The sequence below is a fragment of the Myxine glutinosa genome, chromosome 7 (assembly GCF_964187855.1).
Source record: "Myxine glutinosa chromosome 7, kmMyxGlut1.1, whole genome shotgun sequence".
NCBI lineage: Eukaryota > Metazoa > Chordata > Myxini > Myxiniformes > Myxinidae > Myxine > Myxine glutinosa.
Window position 1 is genome coordinate 8,525,782 of NC_136267.1, and position 23,967 is coordinate 8,549,748.

The 23,967-nt window shown below is 48.3% G+C and overlaps 1 protein-coding gene across 9 annotated transcripts in view; it reads left to right on the top strand.

Moving 5' to 3' along the window:
* The first annotated feature begins 3,074 nt into the window (after positions 1–3,074).
* LOC137430971 (calcium-binding and coiled-coil domain-containing protein 1-A) overlaps positions 3,075–23,967 on the top strand; it is a 147,644-nt gene continuing 126,751 nt past the window's right edge. For 2 of the 9 annotated variants that reach the window (XM_068121780.2, XM_068121781.2), the window contains exon 1: positions 3,082–3,391. In XM_068121780.2, the coding sequence (XP_067977881.2) occupies positions 3,361–3,391 (31 nt within the window). In that variant the 5' untranslated portion in view covers positions 3,082–3,360. Of the gene's footprint in view, positions 3,392–23,967 lie in introns of all 9 variants that reach the window. The other 7 variants (XM_068121778.2, XM_078781270.1, XR_010985168.2 and 4 more) reach the window with 6 other exon arrangements.

Below are 23,967 nucleotides of genomic sequence, written 5' to 3' on the forward strand. Positions count from 1 at the left end.
GAAGCAGCAAAGAATTAAAGCAAAATTCCGAGGAACTAAACAAACAGTGGAACTTAACAACTTCCTGTCAGACGAGTACCAACTGCCAATGAAGAAGGCGCCACAAGAACCACTGACTCCAAGAAAACAGAGACTGAAGGCGGAGTTACACACTGTTAATGCCGACCTGAAAAGAGCGAAGCGAGACCTGGAAGCCAAAGACAAACTAGTGACAAACATGAGCATACAACTGGAGCATTTAGAGAACTTCGCAAGGGCAGCGGAAGAAGCAGGCATGCCGTCTGAAGACCATGAACAAAAAATCAAAGACTTGGAAGCACAGTACAGCTTGGTTACAAAGGAACTGCAGCAAACAACAAAAAAACTAAATTATACAAAAGAAAAACTAAGCACTTACACACCAAGGAATGTGAACAAGAGGGTGAAGAGGAAAGACGAAAAACTGAAGAGGCAAAAGCAGGAAATAGACACATTGAAGAAGGAGACGAGCCACCAACAAGAGCTTTTGCAAGCCATGTCAGATAAACTGGACTGTACTGTCAAAGAAAAGACCAGGCTGCAGAAAAAGTCTTCACGCTTGAAGATTAAGCTCAAGAACACTGAAACTGTGAATGAGAAAATAGAATCGAATGAAGTAGAAATTGCAGAGCTAAAAAAACACATTAGAAACCTTGAGCGTGACAATGAGCTATTACATACAATGTCTGAAATCACAGAAGAGAATAAAGTTCGCAGTTTCTGCAATGGGAAATATTCAAATGAGATCAGAGAAGTTGTTCTTGAGCTGCTGAACATGAATGTTTCTGCACAAAATGCATCCAAAGTTATCAAGTGTGTGGTGGAAAAGCTGACCAGCTACCAGGTCGATAAGCTACCAAGCTATGCAACATGCCTTATGATAGGCATCGAGGGCCGACTGCTGGCCTTGATGCAGGCAGCCAAGGCCGTCAAGGACACTGAGGGGAGTGGCGGGGTTCTGGCCAATGATGGTACAAGCCGGCAGAAACGGCAGTACAATGTCACCCAAGTTGGCACCAACGATGGCCTGTACACACTAGGACTGCGTGAGATGGTGGGTGAGGATGCTACAACAGTGCTGGGTTGCAGCAAGTCAGTACTGAGTGAGGCTGCCGACTTGCTGGCAAAACTGCACAACACGGACCAGGAAGAGGAGCTACAGAAAATGGTTGCCTCCTGTGACAACACCATGAGTGATCGTGGTGCAGTGATGAAGGCCTTCAACAGAGAGTATGAAGAATGGCGGGCCTCAGTCATTTCAACATCTACTGGATTCCAGAATCTGTCCCCAGAGGAACAAGACGCCCTGCTCAAGGTTGAGAACTTCTATTGCTTCATGCATGTGCACATCAACCAAGCTACGTATGCAGAAGAGGGTCTGAAGCAATTTGACCAGGTAGCTCTGGATATCAACAAGGAGGGCCTTCCTGGGAACTACAGGCCAACATCGACCAGTTCTACCTCTGCAGCTATCTACGCTGCATCCAAGGCATTCAAACGCTATGGGGATGAGCAGGCAGGGCAGACAGCTGACTTTGAGGCCCACCTTGCTTCCAAAGGACAGAAGCTAATGTTCAAGCACAACATAGGCAACCGTGCTCAGATCCTCTTTGAGAATGGAGCAGCCTATATCTACCACAAGGAGGACATGAAGACTTTCCTCATGATGAGGAAAGGTGAAGCAGCTCTCAACAATCTGCTGCTAGCTGTTGGTTGCTATATTGACAACAAAGTTGCAACTGCAGGGGCCCATGCACTTGGCATTTTGTACTATGCTGTCTCCAAGCCAATCTGGCTTGTTCAAGAGGCTGCCAAGCATGTGCTGGATCTAAATGTACGTGCCCAGGAGATGGAGGAGAAATTTGATGCATGGGGCAAAGATGCATCCCCACTGTTGCAGGATCGCGTCCGCCTCTTCCAGGACGTTCCTGCAGTGCCAGATGACATGACCACGAAGGTCTATCAGATGCCAGATGCCGAGACAGAGGATCTGGTGATCAAAGTGATGGAGCTCATCTGCCAAAACTGGCAGATTCTGGTACAGCGCATGCTGCATGATCGGCTTGAGGGGGGGAAGTACAGTGTGCCCACAGACGAGCTCTTGAAAAAAACCAGGAACGTGCCTGCTACTAACAAGGGCTGCGAGCGAACCTTTGCAGTGCAGGACAGTATCATGCATCACAAACCTAACGCGAAACTGCTGCATCAGGAGAGCCTCGTCCTGACAAAGCAGAACAAGACCACTGCATACCTGAGAGGCATCAATCAGGGAGAGCGTGAGCAGATGTGGGGTCTGGCAATCAAAGAAGCACCAAAATGTGTAGAACAAGGCCAAGCTGAAGAAGCTCGACTGAAATTGCAGCGTCGAGACAAAGTGCGGCAGATGTCACGGAAGGCAGATCTCAAGTGTCTGAAGCAGAGAACAGAAAAATCTGAGCTGTTGTCAACAGTCGTGTCATGTGGAGGTGAATGGAAAACTGAAGATGAAGTTGATGATGCCCTGGCTAAAGTCACTGGAGGTGGAAACAAGAAGGCAGCAGTCGTGGCCCAACTGAAACTTCAGAAGAAGCTGCTATGCTCCAAGGTTGGAAAGGAGGAGCAATACCTGTTTCAACAAACTCGGTGGATCAACAATGGAAAGAGCCACACCTTCACCCTTGATGAGCTGGGCGTCAACTTGAAAAAGGTCATACGACTCAACCCTCACTCGACAGAAATCTATGGAGATGTTGATGACGTGACCGTCACACCATACATGGTAATCCCTCCTGAGAAGAGAAGAGAGCTTTTCTCGCAGCAGAAACGTGCTCTACAGGAGAAACTCAGAGTTGAAACGGTCAGGGCACAGCAACCAACTGCTCCAAAAGCACCAACTTTCTTCTTGTTGCCACGTCCTTCTCACCTCGAGTGAAATGAGATCACCTGGCAGATTGATTCAATGTGGTGTTGATAGAGTTATACAGTGCAGGTATAGCGGACCATATGTCCTGTTCCGGTGCCCACTGCCCACGTTCCTCGTTCTGTAACATTTCGTGCGATCGGGGTGTATAGCAATGGTTTATCAGCAAGGCTGGTATTCCATTTCCTTCATTACAAATCATCTCAAACTGCATTCACTCAGTGAGTTAGAGGAAGCCTTCCAGACCATGTACATGTTGCATGTTTCGTTTCGTGAATTCTCTTTATACGTCACGGTCAGGACAATGTCGTCATTGTACAATGTAGTCCCCGCGTTGTTTTCCCCCAATCATCATCTTGTGTTCGCTTGTGGGTTTGGTTTGTTACTCTCCGCTCGTGTCCCGATCATCCTCGTGTGGAGCTCCGTGTTGCTTTTGGTGGAGAATGGGAGATCCGGCAACGGTCCATGAATCAGGTTTGTGGGGCGGCAGAGAACCGAACCGATGGGGGGTTGTAGGGGGAAGGGGGTTCGGGAGTGCAGTGCAGTGGGGTGAGGAGGGAGGGAGGGTGGAGGGGAATGTGGGGGGTTTGGGAGGGGTGGAGGGAAATGGGGGTGTCTTTGGGGGGGGGATGTGTGGGGTCTGGGAGGGGAATGGGAGTGTCTTTGGGGGAGGGGGTATGTGTGGGGTCTGGGAGGGGAATGGGGGGGGGGGGGAATGTGTGGGGTCTGGGAGGGGAATGGGGGGGGGGGGTGTGGGGTCTGGGAGGGGAATGGGGTGGGGGGAATGTGTGGGATCTGGGAGGGGAATGGGGGGGGGGGGGAATGTGTGGGATCTGGGAGGGGAATGGGGGAAAGGGGGGATGTGTGGGGAATGGGAGGGTAATGGGGGGGGGGTTTAATGTGTGGGATCTCGGAGGGGAATAGTGGGGTGGGGGGGGGGGAATGTGTGGGGAATGGGGGTGCCTTGGGAGTGGTGGGGGGTGGAATGTGTGGGGCCTGGGAGGGTAATGGGGGTGCCCTTGGGGGGGTGGAATGCTTGGGGTCTGGGAGTGGAATGGGAGTGTTTTGTGGGGGGGACTGTGTGGGGGAGGGGAATGGGGGAGGGGGGAATGTGTGGGATCTGGGAGGGGAATGGGGGGGGGGGAATGGGGGTGCCTTGGGGGTGGTGGGGGGTGGAATGTGTGGAATGTGTGGGGCCTGGGAGGGTAATGGGGGTGCCCCTTGGGGGGGGGGAATGTTTGGGGTATGGGAGGGTCTTGTGGGGGGGACTGTGTGGGGTCTGGGAGGGGAATGGGGCGGGGGAGGAATGTGTGGGGGATGGGTGGGGGGTCTGGGAGGGGCATGGGGGGGGGAGGAATGTGTGGGGTCTGGGAGGGGAATGGGGGTGGTGGGGGGGTGCGGAATGTGTGGGGCCTGGGAGGGGAATGGGGGGTGGAATGTGTGGGGCCTGGGAGGGGAATGGGGGGGGGGGGATGTGTCGGGTCTGGGAGGGGAATGGGGGGGGGGATGTGTGGGGTCTGGGAGGGTAATAGGGGTGTCTTGGGGGTGGTGGTGGGGGGGGGGGGTGGAATGTGTGGGGCCTGGGAGGGGAATGGGGGTGTCTTGGGGGAGCTCTCCAGACCCCAGAGGACTGAGCCGCTGATCCCTTGTTCTGCTCAGTCCTTGTGAAGAGACCTCTTGTAGAAGAAGTAATTATTTAAAGAGAAAGGAAAATACAAAGGGCAGTACATCAGGTGTCAGGACACACAAGGTGCTGGCACTGCTCACGTGCACCAGCACACACAATGTGCGGGCACTGCTCACGTGCACCAGCACACACAAGGTGCTGGCAAAGCTCACGTGCACCAGCACACACAAGGTGCTGGCAAAGCTCATGTGCATCAGCACACACAATGTGCGGGCACTGCTCACGTGCACCAGCACACACAAGGTGCTGGCAAAGCTCACGTGCACCAGCACACACAAGGTGCTGGCAAAGCTCATGTGCATCAGCACACACAATGTGCGGGCACTGCTCACGTGCACCAGCACACACAAGGTGCTGGCAAAGCTCACGTGCACCAGCACACACAAGGTGCTGGCACTGCTCATGTGCATCAGCACACACAAGGTGCTGGCACTGCTCATGTGCACCAGCACACACAAGGTGCTGGCAAAGCTCACGTGCACCAGCACACACAAGGTGCTGGCACTGCCCGCGCGCACGCATCCCGAGTTGTTTTGGTGCACGATGCCTGACCACGTGGGTATCACTCAATGTGACCAAGTTCCAAGCGAGAAGCACACCCCTCGCCCCACACCCCACACCCCTCTAGATGTGTTTAATTATAGATGCCATTGGTCATGCTGCTGCTTTTTTCTGCTGCCTGTAAACAGATCCAGGTAAATCACTCGTCTTCACATGATGAGGATGAGGATGAGTTTGTGAAGAGGGAAAAATAATTCGAAGGCTCCAACTTGTATAGAAACGATGTTTTCCATCCTGGTTTACTATAGTTGCCTTGTTGGTGACTCCACAGATGGACACATTTGTAAATGGGCCATGATGTATGCACGTATGACGTATGCATGCACAACCATTGTACAATCCCTGAAAAGGAGTGTTTGGGGAGTTTAGGGTTGCCTGCAAATCCCCTTAAGGGAGTCAAGTTTGACCAGTGTTGGAATCGTACTTTGGTTTCAGCAGTACCACATGTACCTACCCTCATATCCGACAACACATGTACCTACCCTCATATCCAACAACACATGTACCTACCCTCATATCCTACAACACATGTACCTACCCTCATATCCAACAACACATGTACCTACCCTCATATCCTACAACACATGTACCTACCCTCATATCCGACAACACATGTACCTACCCTCATATCCGACAAGACATGTACCTACCCTCATATCCGACAACACATGCACATACCCTCATATCCTACAACACATGCACCTACCCTCATATCCTACAACACATGCACATACCCTCATATCCTACAACACATACACATAGACTCATATCCTACAACACATGCACATAGACTCATATCCTACAACACATGCACATAGACTCATATCCTACAACACATGCACATAGACTCATATCCTACAACACATGCACCTACCCGCATATCCTACAACACATGCACATACCCTCATATCCTACAACACATGCACATACCCTCATATCCTACAACACGTGCACGTACCCTCATATCCTACAACACATACACATAGACTCATATCCTACAACACATACACATAGACTCATATCCTACAGCACATGAACGTACCCTCATATCCTACAACACATACACATAGACTCATATGCTACAGCACATGAACGTACCCTCGTATCCAACAACACATACACATTGACTCATATCCTACAGGACATGAACGTACCCTCATATCCTACAACACATGCACATACCCTCATATCCTACAACACATGCACCGACCCTCATATCCTACAACACATGCACATACCCTCATATCCTACAACACATACGCATAGACTCATATCCTACAACACATACACATAGACTCATATCCTACAACACATACACATAGACTCATATCCTACAGCACATGAACGTACCCTCATATCCTACAACACATACACATAGACTCATATCCTACAACACATGCACATACCCTCATATCCTACAACACATGCACCGACCCTCATATCCTACAACACATGCACATACCCTCATATCCTACAACACTTACACATACCATCATATCCTACAACACATACACATAGACTCATATCCTACAACACATGCACATACCCTCATATCCTACAACACATGCACCGACCCTCATATCCTACAACACATGCACATACCCTCATATCCTACAACACTTACACATACCCTCATATCCTACAACACATGCACCGACCCTCATATCCTACAACACATGCACATACCCTCATATCCAACAACACATGCACATACCCTCATATCCTAATACACATGCACATAGACTCATATCCCCCAACACATACACGTAGACTCATATCCTACAACACATGCACATACTCATATCCTACAACACATGCACATAGACTCATATCCTACAACACATAGACTCATATCCTACAACACATACACATAGACTCATATCCTTCAACACATGCACATGGACTCATATCCTACAACACATACACATACTCATATCCTACAACACATGCACATACCCTCATATCCTACAACACATGCACATAGACTCATATCCTACAACACATACACATACCCTCATATCCTACAACACATACGCATAGACTCATATCCTACAACACATACACGTACCCTCATATCCTACAACACATACACATACCCTCATATCCTACAACACATACACATAGACTCATATCCTACAACACATGCACATACCCTCATATACTACAACACATGCACATACCCTCATATCCTTCAACACATACGCAGAGACTCATATCCTACAACACATACACATCGACTCATATCCTACAACACATACACATACCCTCATATCCTACAACACATACGCATAGACTCATATCCTACAACACATACACATACCCTCATATCCTACAACACATACACATACTCATATCCTACAACACATGCACATACCCTCATATCCTACAACACATACGCATAGACGCATATCCTACAACACATACACATAGACTCATATCCTACAACACATGCACATACCCTCATATCCTACAACACATGCGCATACCCTCATATCCTACAACACATATGCGTAGACTCATATCCTACAACACATACACATACCCTCATATCCTACAACACATGCGCATACCCTCATATCCTACAACACATATGCATAGACTCATATCCTACAACACATACACATGGACTCATATCCCACAACACATACACATAGACTCATATCCTACAACACATACACATAGACTCATACCCCACAACACATACACATAGATTCATATCCTACAACACATGCACATGGACTCATATCCTACAACACATGCACATACCCTCATATCCTACAACACATGCACATACCCTCATATCCGACAACACATGCACCTACCCTCATATCCTACAACACATGCACATACCCTCATATCCTACAACACATGCGCATACCCTCATATCCTACAACACATATGCATAGACTCATATCCTACAACACATACACATGGACTCATATCCCACAACACATACACATAGACTCATATCCTACAACACATACACATAGACTCATACCCCACAACACATACACATAGATTCATATCCTACAACACATGCACATGGACTCATATCCTACAACACATGCACATACCCTCATATCCTACAACACATGCACATACCCTCATATCCTACAACACATGCACCTACCCTCATATCCTACAACACATGCACATACCCTCATATCCTACAACACATGCACATACCCTCATATCCTACAACACATGCACATACCCTCATATCCCACAACACATACATATAGACTCATATCCTACAACACATACACATAGACTCATATCCTACAACATAGACTCATATCCTACAACACATACACATAGACTCATATCCGACAACACATACACATAGACTCATATCCTACAACACGTACACATAGACTCATATCCGACAACACATGCACCTACCCTTATATCCTACAACACATGCACATACTCATATCCTACAACACATGCACATAGACTCATATCCCCCAACACATACACGTAGACTCATATCCTACAACACATGCACATACTCATATCCTACAACACATGCACATAGACTCATATCCTACAACACATAGACTCATATCCTACAACACATACACATAGACTCATATCCTTCAACACATGCACATGGACTCATATCCTACAACACATACACATACTCATATCCTACAACACATGCACATACCCTCATATCCTACAACACATGCACATAGACTCATATCCTACAACACATACACATAGACTCATATCCTACAACACATACACATACCCTCATATCCTACAACACATACGCATAGACTCATATCCTACAACACATACACGTACCCTCATATCCTACAACACATACACATACCCTCATATCCTACAACACATACACATAGACTCATATCCTACAACACATGCACATACCCTCATATACTACAACACATGCACATACCCTCATATCCTTCAACACATACGCAGAGACTCATATCCTACAACACATACACATCGACTCATATCCTACAACACATACACATACCCTCATATCCTACAACACATACGCATAGACTCATATCCTACAACACATACACATACCCTCATATCCTACAACACATACACATACTCATATCCTACAACACATGCACATACCCTCATATCCTACAACACATACGCATAGACGCATATCCTACAACACATACACATAGACTCATATCCTACAACACATGCACATACCCTCATATCCTACAACACATGCGCATACCCTCATATCCTACAACACATATGCGTAGACTCATATCCTACAACACATACACATACCCTCATATCCTACAACACATACACATAGACTCATATCCGACAACACATGCACATACCCTCATATCCTACAACACATGCGCATACCCTCATATCCTACAACACATATGCATAGACTCATATCCTACAACACATACACATGGACTCATATCCCACAACACATACACATAGACTCATATCCTACAACACATACACATAGACTCATACCCCACAACACATACACATAGATTCATATCCTACAACACATGCACATGGACTCATATCCTACAACACATGCACATACCCTCATATCCTACAACACATGCACATACCCTCATATCCGACAACACATGCACCTACCCTCATATCCTACAACACATGCACATACCCTCATATCCTACAACACATGCGCATACCCTCATATCCTACAACACATATGCATAGACTCATATCCTACAACACATACACATGGACTCATATCCCACAACACATACACATAGACTCATATCCTACAACACATACACATAGACTCATACCCCACAACACATACACATAGATTCATATCCTACAACACATGCACATGGACTCATATCCTACAACACATGCACATACCCTCATATCCTACAACACATGCACATACCCTCATATCCTACAACACATGCACCTACCCTCATATCCTACAACACATGCACATACCCTCATATCCTACAACACATGCACATACCCTCATATCCCACAACACATACATATAGACTCATATCCTACAACACATACACATAGACATTAGACTCATATCCTACAACATAGACTCATATCCTACAACACATACACATAGACTCATATCCGACAACACATACACATAGACTCATATCCTACAACACGTACACATAGACTCATATCCGACAACACATGCACCTACCCTTATATCCAACAACACATGCACATACTCATATCCTACAACACATGCACATAGACTCTCATATCCTACAACACATGCACATAGACTCATATCCTACAACACATGCACATAGACTCATATCCTACAACACATACACATAGACTCATATCCTACAACACATGCACCTACCCTCATATCCTACAACACATACACATAGACTCATATCCTACAACACGTACACATAGACTCTCATATCCTACAACACATGCACATAGACTCACATCCGACAACACATGCACATAGACTCTCATATCCTACAACACATACACATAGACTCATATCCGACAACACATGCACATACCCTCATATCCTACAACACATGCGCATACCCTCATATCCTACAACACATATGCATAGACTCATATCCTACAACACATACACATGGACTCATATCCCACAACACATACACATAGACTCATATCCTACAACACATACACATAGACTCATACCCCACAACACATACACATAGATTCATATCCTACAACACATGCACATGGACTCATATCCTACAACACATGCACATACCCTCATATCCTACAACACATGCACATACCCTCATATCCTACAACACATGCACCTACCCTCATATCCTACAACACATGCACATACCCTCATATCCTACAACACATGCACATACCCTCATATCCTACAACACATGCACATACCCTCATATCCCACAACACATACATATAGACTCATATCCTACAACACATACACATAGACTCATATCCTACAACATAGACTCATATCCTACAACACATACACATAGACTCATATCCGACAACACATACACATAGACTCATATCCTACAACACGTACACATAGACTCATATCCGACAACACATGCACCTACCCTTATATCCTACAACACATGCACATACTCATATCCTACAACACATGCACATAGACTCTCATATCCTACAACACATGCACATAGACTCATATCCTACAACACATGCACATACTCATATCCTACAACACATACACATAGACTCATATCCTACAACACATGCACCTACCCTCATATCCTACAACACATACACATAGACTCATATCCTACAACACGTACACATAGACTCTCATATCCTACAACACATGCACATAGACTCATATCCGACAACACATGCACATAGACTCTCATATCCTACAACACATGCACATAGTCTCATATCCTACAACACATGCACATAGACTCATATCCTACAACACATGCACATAGACTCTCATATCCTACAACACATGCACATAGACTCATATCCTACAACACATGCACAAAGACTCTCATATCCTACAACACATGCACATAGACTCATATCCTACAACACATGCACCTACCCTCATATCCTACAACACATGCACATGGACTCATATCCTACAACACAAGCACATAGACTCTCATATCCGACAACACATGCGCATAGACTCTCATATCCTACAACACATGCACATAGACTCATATCCTACAACACATGCACCTACCCTCATATCCTACAACACATACACATGGACTCATATCCTACAACACATGCACATAGACCCATATCCTACAACACATGCACATAGACTCATATCCTACAACACATGCACATAGACTCATATCATACAACACATGCACATAGACTCAAATCATACAACACATGCACATAGACTCAAATCATACAACACATGCACATAGACTCATATCCTACAACACATGCACATAGACTCATATCCTACAACACATGCACATAGACTCATATCCTACAACACATACACATACTCATATCCTACAACACATGACAACACAACATGCATTTTAAGGCCATTTTCCCTGCTAGAGCGGGGGTTAGCCTTGCGGTCCACATGACAATCTTCTCCATCTTGCCCTATTTTCTGCATCTCCCCTTGTTAACCCCCTTGCCCGCATTTCTTCTTACACCACCTTCAGCCAAGTCTTTCTCGGTCTTTCCTTGTAGACAGAAAGTGTTGTCCTCCTCGGGAATTAAAATTTGTGATTCTTCTTCTCACAAAGTTATGGACATTGAATTTCTTGATTCATCTATTACATACTACTGTCTAAAAATATATCCCTATCAACGGTGATTCTGAAGGGTATTTCTAAAGGGTGATTCGAAAGGGTAATTCTGAAGGGTAATTCTAAACGGTGATTCTTAAGGGGAATTCTAAAGGGTAATTCTAAAGGGGAATTCTAAACGGTGATTCTGAAGGGTATTTCTAAAGGGTGATTCGAAAGGGTAATTCTAAAGGGTAATTCTAAACGGTGATTCTTAAGGGGAATTCTAAAGGGTAATTCTAAAGGGGAATTCTAAACGGTGATTCTAATTGGTAATTCTAATTGGTAATTCTAAACGGTAATTCTAAACGGTAATTCTAAACGGTAATTCTAAACGGTAATTCTAAACGGTAATTCTAAACGGTAATTCTAAAGGGTAATTCTAAACGGTAATTCTAAAGGGTAATTCTAAAGGGTAATTCTAAACGGTAATTCTAAAGGGTAATTCTAAAGGGTAATTCTAAACGGTAATTCTAAAGGGTAATTCTAAAGGGTAATTCTAAACGGTGATTCTTAAGGGGAATTCTAAAGGGTAATTCTAAAGTGTAATTCTAAACGGTGATTCTTAAGGGGAATTCTAAACGGTAATTCTAAAGGGTAATTCTAAAGGGTAATTCTAAAGAGTAATTCTAAAGGGTAATTCTAAAGGGTAATTCTAATTGGTAATTCTAATTGGTAATTCTAATTGGTAATTCTAAACGGTAATTCTAAAGGGTAATTCTAAACGGTAATTCTAAAGGGTAATTCTAAAGTGTAATTCTAAACGGTAATTCTAAAGGGTAATTCTAAACGGTAATTCTAAAGGGTAATTCTAAAGGGTAATTCTAAACGGTAATTCTAAAGGGTAATTCTAAAGGGTAATTCTAAACGGTAATTCTAAAGGGTAATTCTAAAGGGTAATTCTAAACGGTGATTCTTAAGGGGAATTCTAAAGGGTAATTCTAAAGTGTAATTCTAAACGGTGATTCTTAAGGGGAATTCTAAATGGTAATTCTAAAGGGTAATTCTAAAGGGTAATTCTAAAGAGTAATTCTAAAGGGTAATTCTAAAGGGTAATTCTAATTGGTAATTCTAATTGGTAATTCTAATTGGTAATTCTAAACGGTAATTCTAAACGGTAATTCTAAACGGTAATTCTAAAGAGTAATTCTAAAGGGTAATTCTAAAGGGTAATTCTAAAGGGTAATTCTAATTGGTAATTCTAATTGGTAATTCTAAACGGTAATTCTAAACGGTAATTCTAAACGGTAATTCTAAACGGTAATTCTAAACGGTAATTCTAAACGGTAATTCTAAACGGTAATTCTAAACGGTAATTCTAAACGGTAATTCTAAAGGGTAATTCTAAACGGTAATTCTAAAGGGTAATTCTAAAGGGTAATTCTAATTGGTAATTCTAATTGGTAATTCTAAACGGTAATTCTAAACGGTAATTCTAAACGGTAATTCTAAACGGTAATTCTAAACGGTAATTCTAAACGGTAATTCTAAACGGTAATTCTAAACGGTAATTCTAAACGGTAATTCTAAAGGGTAATTCCAAAGGGTAATTCTAAACGGTAATTCTAAAGGGTAATTCTAAACGGTAATTCTTAAGGGTAATTCTAAAGGGTAATTCTAAAGGATAATTCTAAACGGTGATTCTAAAGGGTAATTCTTAAGGGGAATTCTAAAGGGTAATTCGAAAGGGTAATTCTAAACGGTAATTCCAAAGGTTGATTCCAAAGGGTAATTCCAAAGGGTAATTCTAAAGGGTAATTCTAAAGGGTAATTCTAAAGGGTAATTCTTAAGGGTAATTCTAAAGGGTAATTCCAAAGGTTGATTCCAAAGGGTAATTCTAAAGGGTAATTCTAAAGGGTAATTCTAAAGGGTAATTCTAAAGGGTAATTCTAAAGGGTAATTCTAAACGGTAATTCTAAAGGGTAATTCTAAAGGGTAATTCTAAACGGTAATTCTAAACGGTAATTCCAAAGGTTGATTCCAAAGGGTGATTCCAAAGGGTAATTCTAAAGGGTAATTCTAAAGGGTAATTCTGAACGGTAATTCCAAAGGTTGATTCCAAAGGGTAATTCTAAACGGTGATTCTCAGGGGCGATTCCAAAGGGTAATTCCAAAGGGTAATTCTAAAGGGTAATTCTAAAGGGTAATTCTAAAGGGTAATTCTAAACGGTGATTCTCAGGGGCGATTCTAAAGGGTAATTCTAAACGGTGATTCTAAAGGGTAATTCTAAAGGGTAATTCTAAAGGGTAATTCTAAAGGGTAATTCTAAAGGGTAATTCTAAAGGGTAATTCTAAAGGGTAATTCTAAAGGGTAATTCTCAGGGGCGATTCTAAACGGTAATTCAAAACGGTGATTCCAAAGGGTAATTCTAAAGGGTAATTCTAAAGGGTAATTCTAAAGGGTAATTCTAAAGGGTAATTCTAAAGGGTAATTCTAAAGGGTAATTCTAAAGGGTAATTCTAAAGGGTAATTCTAAAGGGTAATTCTAAAGGGTAATTCTAAAGGGTATTTCTAAAAGGTAATTGTAAATGGTAATTCGAAATCTAAAGGGTTCTAAATGTAAATTCTGATGGGTTTCATTCATTTCCCGGCTTTGCCTATTTTATTAAAAATGCCAAACAACCGCTTCTTTCAGACACGGGTGTGGTTTTTTGAAAGGGACGGGTCCAGAAATCAAGAGAATCGGGTGCGAAGTGCGAAGCCACAAAGTGTGCGGTTCGGGGTCTGCGGGAACTTTGGGACTTTAGGTGCTCTCTGGTGCTCTCTGAGCATCCCCGTTGGCTACATCTGCGGTCCGGTAGGGCACAAATTAAGCGGTACAGCACAAAATCAAGTGCGATTTCCAAATATGGGCTCACCCAATCAGTGAACTTCCCGGCCCTGATTTCTCCCAATGGGACGTCCTCCCTTCTGGACTTGGTAATGAGGAATTTTCCGACAAATGTGATCCATGAATCTCCTGTTCCCAATAGTTTCATCTTGTCATGTGCTTGTGAGAATCAAAATCTCTCTGGCTATTGTCAGAGTATGATGTAGTCTGGCATTTCACTCAAGCTGACTGGCAGGGGCTACAAGCGCCCTCTCATGTCAAGATGGGTCCTTAATTTACACCTCTCACGATATTAATACTGCCTGGGAATCCTTCCACACAAGCTTCCTTTCCATTTTGTACAGAGTTATACTATCTCGTCTGCGGGTATCATTCCCATCCTCTCACCCCTGGTGCACAGACGGAATCCTGTGGTGAGGGAGTTGCCTTCAAACATCAAGCCTCTCCTCTTCCCTTAAGGCAAATCTGACGAAATGCAACCTCAGATCATTCCACAAAGCCTGAAACAAGTGTGTGTCCACTCTGAAGAGAGCCAGAAATCAACATCTGGCCAATTTCAAGAATGAACTCTCAAACTTGTCTCCTCCCTCTAAAACCTGGTGGCACCTTGTTAAGTCTGGTGTATGCCCCCCCCCCCGACCCCCTTCATCCTCTCCCTCACTTATATGGCATCACAGCCGACTCTGCTCATGACAACGCCAAATGCCTCAATTCTGACTTTGCTTCCAAATCTTGCATCCCCAACCCCTTGCTCTTGGTACCCACCCTTCCCTGTCGTTTCCACTGCTCCTGGTCCTTGTGTCATTTGCACCTGAGAAGGTGAAGAGGTTTCTTGCAACCTGTGACTGATTCTGCAACTGGACCGGACGGCTCTCAATGTCATCCTTTCATCTCCTCTGCCTGTCAAGGCTGGAGTCCCCAAGGCAGTTTTCTGGGCCCAGGCCTATTCCTGACTGTTATTATGGATCCGTCACTCTCGCCTTTGTTGTTACTAGGGCATGCCCGTACGTGGGTGCCCGTTCCTTGCCAAAAAAAAAAAAAAACGCTACCCGTACGCTCTACCCCGCCCGTACGCCCGTACGCCCGTAAACAAAAAAAACAACGCTCTTCGCTTCCGCCCTTCGCTCTGGGAGAAATAATGCGCATAAGAAATCGAGAAATTATTATTTTCTCCGGAAGAAATCGAATTACGAACCGGCTCGGCTCGCAACAACGCGTTCTGTGATTGGCTGCCGGAAGTGAAGTCTTCACTGTCCGGAAGGTCGCAAATCGCAGTTACGATGAATCGCAAATTAGTTTTAATTAGTTTTAAAACATAGTTTAACGCCAACATAGTTTGCCAACGTGAAATAAATGAATACGCTCTCAAATGTGCATCCGAGGCAGAGTCTGTTCGCCACGTTCGGCACACGTGATAACTCGCTGCTCTCTGATTGGGTGAATCGTTTTTTGGACATAGCTCGGTAACTACTTGTCCGATTAATATGAAACCTTGAAAAGGCACATCCTCGGGTCCCCAGCAATATACCTGGCAAGTTTAAAGTATATCGGACCCGTGGTTGTCGAGAAACAGCGGTCACAGACAAACATACATACATACATACATACATACATACATACATACATACATACACACAGAGATTACTGGAATTATAGATAGATTCTATACTTGCAGAATATTCTTAGTTTCAGGTAATATTGTTGTAAAGATTTTTGTGTGAAATGGAGATTACTTTAGTAAAAGGTAAAAATAAATGTTTGTGAAGGAAAAAGGAAAACGCCACAAAGAAACCGGAAGAAGAGAGATCGAGATGGGCAGAGAGAGGAGGAGACAGCTGTGAATCACGTCGAGGCTGCGAGTGGACTTTTTTGATATTGGTCACGAATGACCGGTGTGTACCCCGGTTTAGAATAGGTACACCGTGTCCCTGCGTGTCGTAACAGGCGACTAAGGGTTGGCGTCAGGAATGGCATCCGGCCATAAAAACGTTGCCTCAAAAAGAGAACCATGACAATTACAACTACAGCACATGAACGTACCCTCATATCCTACAACATATACACATAGACTCATATCCTACTGTGGGAGCTGTGCTCGCACGATAAAGCCAGACAAAATGGACGACACAAGAACGAAGTTTCAACGAGCTATTTATTTAGCTCAAAACCAAAGAACTCAAAAGCACACTGAATCCGCCCCTCGAACGGGCGGCAATTTATATCGCAAACTGAACACACCAAAGCCACGCCTCTCAGGTGTGGCGTGGTATGCAAAATAGGTAAGTCACGCCTCCCGACGGGGCGTGGTATGCAAGGCAAGTGTTCGCTTGAGAAGGGCAAGTCTGGACACGCCCGGGCGAGTCCGGACATGTGACCGCTCGCCGGTTGCGTCATCGGCCGGTGCACGGTAATTGTGTCATGCTTCCGGTAACCGCTACATGCGCCCCCCCAGAATTTACCTGCACCGGGAGAGTCAGTTTGAGGGGGGTCCTGATCCGGCCGAAACGACACCTGGTGATTCGTGTGGGGGTGGTAGGCGGCGTGGCGGTGGATGGTTGGGCGGGGGGCTTGGTTGACCGGGGACGGCCCCGTCGTGGAGGAAGGGCCAACCGTGGAGGTTGGTCGAGGTCCAAATGGGCCGGCTTGAGGCGGTCCACGGAGATGCGGTCCGGCTTGCCGCCGATGTCGACGATGAATGACTTCTCGTCCCTCTGCAGGACCCGGAAAGGTCCATCATACGGCGGCCGGAGCGGTCCCCGGTGTGCATCGTGCCGGATAAAAACGTACCCCGCAGTGCGAAGTGCTGGGGGGACGTGGGGTTGGGGGCAGCCGTGGTGGGACGTGGGCACGGGGGCAAATCTCCTGGAGGTCCGAGCGTTGGCAAGCCGCGGACCAGGGGCCGGTGGCGTCAGGGATGAACTCGCCCGGCACGCGCAGTGGCTGGCCGTAGACAAGCTCGGCGGTGGAAGCCTGGAGGTCCTCTTTAGGGGCCGTTCGGAGGCCCAATAGGACCCACGGGAGCCTGTCGGCCCAACCGTCGTCCTGGAGGCTGGCTCTGAGAGCGGCCTTCATCGAGCGATGGAACCGCTTGCACAAGCCGTTGGCTTGGGGGTGGTAGGCCGTGGTGCGGTGAAGCTTGATCCCCAAGGCCTGGGCGACCGCGCCCCAAAGCTCGGAGGTGAATTGCGGGCCTCTGTCAGAGGAGATGTCCGAGGGCGCGCTGAAACGGGCAATCCAAGTGCCAATGAAGGCCTGTGCCACGTCGGCGGATGTTGTTGATGCCAACGGGACGGCCTCCGGCCACCATCGTGAGGAGGTGGGTGATGCCCCGCGTGGAGGGAAGGGGTCCCATCAGGTCCACATTGACGTGGCCGAAACGCCGCGCGGGCACGTCGAATGGTGCCAACGGGGCCTGGGAGTGCCGGTGGACCTTCGCGCGTTGGCAGGCGACACAGGCATTGGCCCAGTCGCGGACGTCCTTACGGAGCCCGTGCCAGACGAACTTTGCTGCCACGAGCTTCTGTGATGCTTTCCGGCCCGGGTGGGAAAGGCCGTGGAGGGCGTCAAAAATGTGCCGCTGCCATCCGGTGGGCACGATGGGGCGAGGTTGGCCCAGGGAAACGTCGCACAGGAGAACTGTGCCTGTGTCCTCAAAGGGGACGTTGGCCAACCGCATGCCTGTGTCCGCTGTCCGGAGGGCTTGCACCGCGGGGTCGGTGGTCTGGTCGGCTGCCATGCGGGCGAAGTCCACACCCAGGTGGACGGCGTTTGCGCCGGACCGGGAGAGGCAATCGGCCACAGCGTTGTCCTTACCCGCGACGTGCCGGATGTCCGTCGTAAATTCGGACACGGCGGAGAGGTGGCGCTGCTGGCAGGCCGACCACGGCTCCATAACCTTGGCCATAGCGAAGACCAGGGGTTTGTGGTCCACAAACGCCGTGAACGGGCGGCCTTCCAAAAGATGGCGGAAATGGCGAACAGCCAGGTAAAAGCCGAGGAGCTCGCGGTCGAAAGCGCTATACTTGCGCTCGTTAGGGCGAAGCTGCCGGCTGAAGAAGGCCAGCGGTTGCCAAGCCCCGTTCACCCACTGTTCATGCACGGTGCCCACTGCGTAGTCGGAAGCGTCTGTGGTGAGGGCGATGGGTGCGTCGAGCGCCGGGTGCGCCAGCATGGTCCCGTTGCGGAGGGCCAGCTTAGCGCCCGTGAATGCTGCGTCCATCTCTGTGGTCCAGGCGACGTCGTGCTTGGCCGGCTTTCCCCGGAAGGCTTCGTACAGGGGGCGCATGAGTTGGGCGGCACGAGGCACGAACCGGTGGTAGAAATTTACAATCCCCAAAAATTCCTGTCGGGCCTTGATGGAGCGGGGGCGCTGGAAACTTGTGACTGCCTCCACCTTGGTAGGCAGCGGGACGGCCCCGCGGTTCGTGATGCGGTGCCCCAGAAAGTCGACGGCCGTTACGCCAAACTGGCATTTCGCCGGGTTGATGATGAGGCCATGCTGGCCGAGGCGCTCGAAAAGCATGCGGAGGTGGACGAGGTGCTCCGCCCGGGAAGTGCTGGCAATGAGAATGTCATCCAGGTAGACGAACAGAAAGGTGAGATTGCGCAGCACACTGTCCATCAGCCGCTGGAAGGCCTGGGCCGCATTCTTTAGGCCGAACGGCATTCGGAGGAACTCGAAGAGGCCAAAAGGTGTAATTACCGCCGTCTTCGGAACGTCGGCCGGCCGGACAGGTACCTGGTGGTAGCCCCGAATAAGGTCGACCTTGGAGAAGATCACCCGCCCCGCCAAACGGGTGGAAAAGTCCTGTATGTGTGGTATCGGGTACCGGTCGGGGGTGGTGGCGTCGTTGAGGCGGCGGTAATCGCCGCATGGTCGCCATCCGCCACCCGGTTTGGGCACGATGTGCAGGGGCGAGGCCTACGCGCTATTCGAGCGTCGCACAATGCCCAATCGCTCCAGCGCATCGAATTCCGCCTTCGCCACGGCGAGTTTGGCCGGGTCGAGGTGGCGAGCCCTGGCGTAGACCGGTGGACCTGTGGTCGGGATGTGGTGTTCGACGCCGTGCTTGACGGCGATAGCCGAAAACGTCGGCTGCATGAGGGCGGGAAACTCGGCGAGTAGGCTGGTGAAATCGTCCATGGCCGGGAGTGCGCAGGCTAGCTTGGTCGGAGTGGAGCCGCTCAATGAGCAAGCGAGCGTGCTGAAGGTCACCGCGTTGATGAGCCGACACCGTTTGACGTCGACCAAAAGCCCATGCGCACAAAGAAAATCTGCACCCAGCAAGGCCATGGGCACGTTCGCCGTGATGAAGTCACACCTGAAGCGCTGGCCCCCGAAGCAGAATGTGACGCTGCGCGAACCGAAGGTGCGGATGGAGGAACCGTTTGCGGCGACCAAGGCGGGGCCGCATAGCGCGGCCTGTTTGTCCTGCACCGAGGTGGGAATCACGCTCAGCTGAGCGCCGGTGTCACACAAAAAACGCCGCCCGGACTCCGTGTCCGTGATAAACAGAAGGCTGCCTGAAAGGCCGACGCTCATGGCAGGCAGCGAGCGCCGGCCTGGTCGTTTCCCGACCTGCCGAAAGTGCATGGTGGGCGGCACATTCTGGCCTTCTGCCCGAACCTGGCGTGGTAATAGCACATGGTCCGCTCTGGCGGAGGCTCCGGCGGTCGTGTCGGTTTCAGTCGACGGGGCGTCGCGGCGGCCACTGCCGTCAGTGGCGCGGACTCGGCCGGTGGAGGCGCCGGTCGTGGCGCAGGCATTGCCTCGGTCGGCCCAGGGTCCCAGGTGGCCGCTCCGACATGTCGCCCGGCCGAGAAAAATTTATCGGCCTCCTTGGCCAGGGCGCCAGGGTCCGTGATGGGCGAATTAGCCAAAGCTAACCGTACCTGCCCGGGTAGCCGCTGGAGGAACAGCTCGCGGAAGAGGACGTCCGGGCTGTGGTCACCGAGAAGAGCAAGCATGTGGTCCATGCTTTTGGATGGACGAGCCTCGCCCAGCTCCGGGAGGTGTAGTAGTTGTCGTGTGCGTTCGGTCTCCGTGAGTCCAAACGCACCGAGGAGTAGGCCTTTGAGCGCGCCGTATTTGTCGGCGTTCGGCGGGTTCTGTAGGAAGCTCAGGACCCAGGCAGCGGTGGAGGCGGTGAGCGCGGAAACCACATGGTGGTAGCGCGTCGTGTCCTCCGTAATTTTCCGCAGGGCGAATTGAGAATCCGCTTGAGCAAACCAAACGGCCGCGTGCGACTCCCAGAAGCCCGGGAGCTTCAAAGCTGCAGCTGACTCCATCGCCGTGTTCTTAGAAAGGGGTCACCAATTGTGGGAGCTGTGCTCGCACGATTAAGCCAGACAAAATGGACGACACAGGAACGAAGTTTCACCGAGCTATTTATTTAGCTCAAAACCAAAGAACTCAAAAGCACACTGAATCCGCCCCTCGAACGGGCGGCAATTTATATCGCAAACTGAACCCACAAAAGCCACGCCTCTCAGGCGGGGCGTGGTATGCAAAATAGTTAAGTCACGCCTCCCGACGGGGCGTGGTATGCAAGGCAAGTGTTCGCCCGAGAAGGGCAAGTCTGGACACGCCCGGGCGAGTCCGGACACGTGACCGCTTGCCGGTTGCGTCATCGGCCGGTGCACGGTAATTGTGTCATGCTTCCGGTAACCGCTACACTACAACATGTGACCGTACCCTCATATCCTTCAACACATGCACCTACCCTCATATCCTACAACACATGCACCTACCCTCATATCCGACAACACATACACATACCCTCATATCCTTCAACACATGCACATACCCTCATATCCTACAACACATGCACCTACCCTCATATCCTACAACACATGCACCTACCCTCATATCCTTCAGCACATGCACCTACCCTCATATCCTACAACACATGCACCTACCCTCATATTCTACAACACATGTACCTACCCTCATATCCTACAACTCATACACATACCCTCATATCTTACAACACATACACATACCTTCATATCCTACAACACATACACATACCCTCATATCCTGCAACACGTGCACCTACCCTCATATCCGACAACACATACACATACCCTCATATCCGACAACACATACACATACCCTCATATCCTACAACACATACACATACCCTCATATCCTACAACACATACACATACCCTCATATCCTACAACACATGCACCTACCCTCTTATCCTACAACACATGTACCTACCCTCATATCCTTCAGCACATGACCGTACCCTCATATCCTTCAGCACATGCACGTGCCCTCATATCCTTCAAGACATGCACCTACCCTCATATCCTACAACACATGCACCTACCCTCCTATCCTACAACACATGCACATACCCTCATATCCTACAACACATGAACCTCCCCTCATACCCTACAACACATGCACCTACCCTCATATCCTACAACACATGCACCTACCCTCATATCCTACAACACATGCACCTACCCTCATAATCCTACAACACATGCACCTACCCTCATATCCTACAACACATGCACCTACCCTCATATCCTGCAACACATGCACCTACCCTCATATCCCTCAGCACATGCACATGTTCTTATATGTTTCAGCACATGCACATAGCCTCATGACCTTCAGCACATACACGTACATACCTTTGTATCCTTCAGGTCATGAACGTACCCTCATATCCTTAATCACATGCACGTAACCTCATATGGGTGGTTGTGGTCTTAAGAGGAGACAGCGGATGTGGGGAGGCAGTGGCGCAGCACACAGGAGATGGTGGGTTGTTGCGGTGCTAAGAGGTGACAGCGGATGTGGGGAGGCAGTGGCGTAGCACACAGGAGATGGTGGGTTGTCGCGGTGCTAAGAGGTGACAGCGGATGTGGGGAGGCAGTGCCGCAGCACACAGGAGATGGTGGGTTGTCGCGGTGTTAAGAGGTGACAGCGGATGGGCTCTGCATTGAGAGGGGACTGCAAGCAGGGCGTGTTGATCAGAGGCAAGAGTGGGCAAGGCATTGTGATGAGGTAAGAATGGGCAGGTACGGTGGTCAGAGGCAAGAGTGGGCAGGTGCGGTGGTCAGAGGCAAGAGTGGACAGGTGCGGTGGTCAGAGGGAAGTGTGGGCAGGGTGCGGTGCTGAGTGCAGTCGACATGCAAGCATGATGTTGACAAGAGATGGTGGATGATCAGTGGATTTGAGAGGAGACTGCCGATGGGCTATGTGTTGCAGGAGAAGGTGGGCGGTGGCAGTGTTGAGAGGAGACTTTTAGCAGATGCGGTGTTGAGAGGAGATAGCATGTTGGTGCGGTGAGGGGAGGAGACAGCAGGCAGGTGTGCGGGGTGTCGAGAGGAGAGGAGAGGAGAGGAGAGGTAAGAAGTGCAGAGGAAAGGAGTGCAGAGGAGATGACTGGCAGGCTGGGTGGGAGAAGGAAACGGCGTGTGGGTTGAGAGGAGGTGGAGGAGGAGACAACGATGATGGAGTGGGGATGGGTTGGGGGAGGGGGATTAGGGTTAGCAGGGTGAAAGGAAGAGGAGACGGTGGGCAGGCATGCATGCATGGTGACGAGAGAGACAGAACACGGGCGTGGCATTGAGAGAAGGTGATGGGTGGAGGGAGGGGGGGGGGCTGGGCACGGTGTTTGAGGAGACAGCAGGTGAGTGGATGCGGTGTTGAGAGGAGAGGGTGGGCGGGCATGT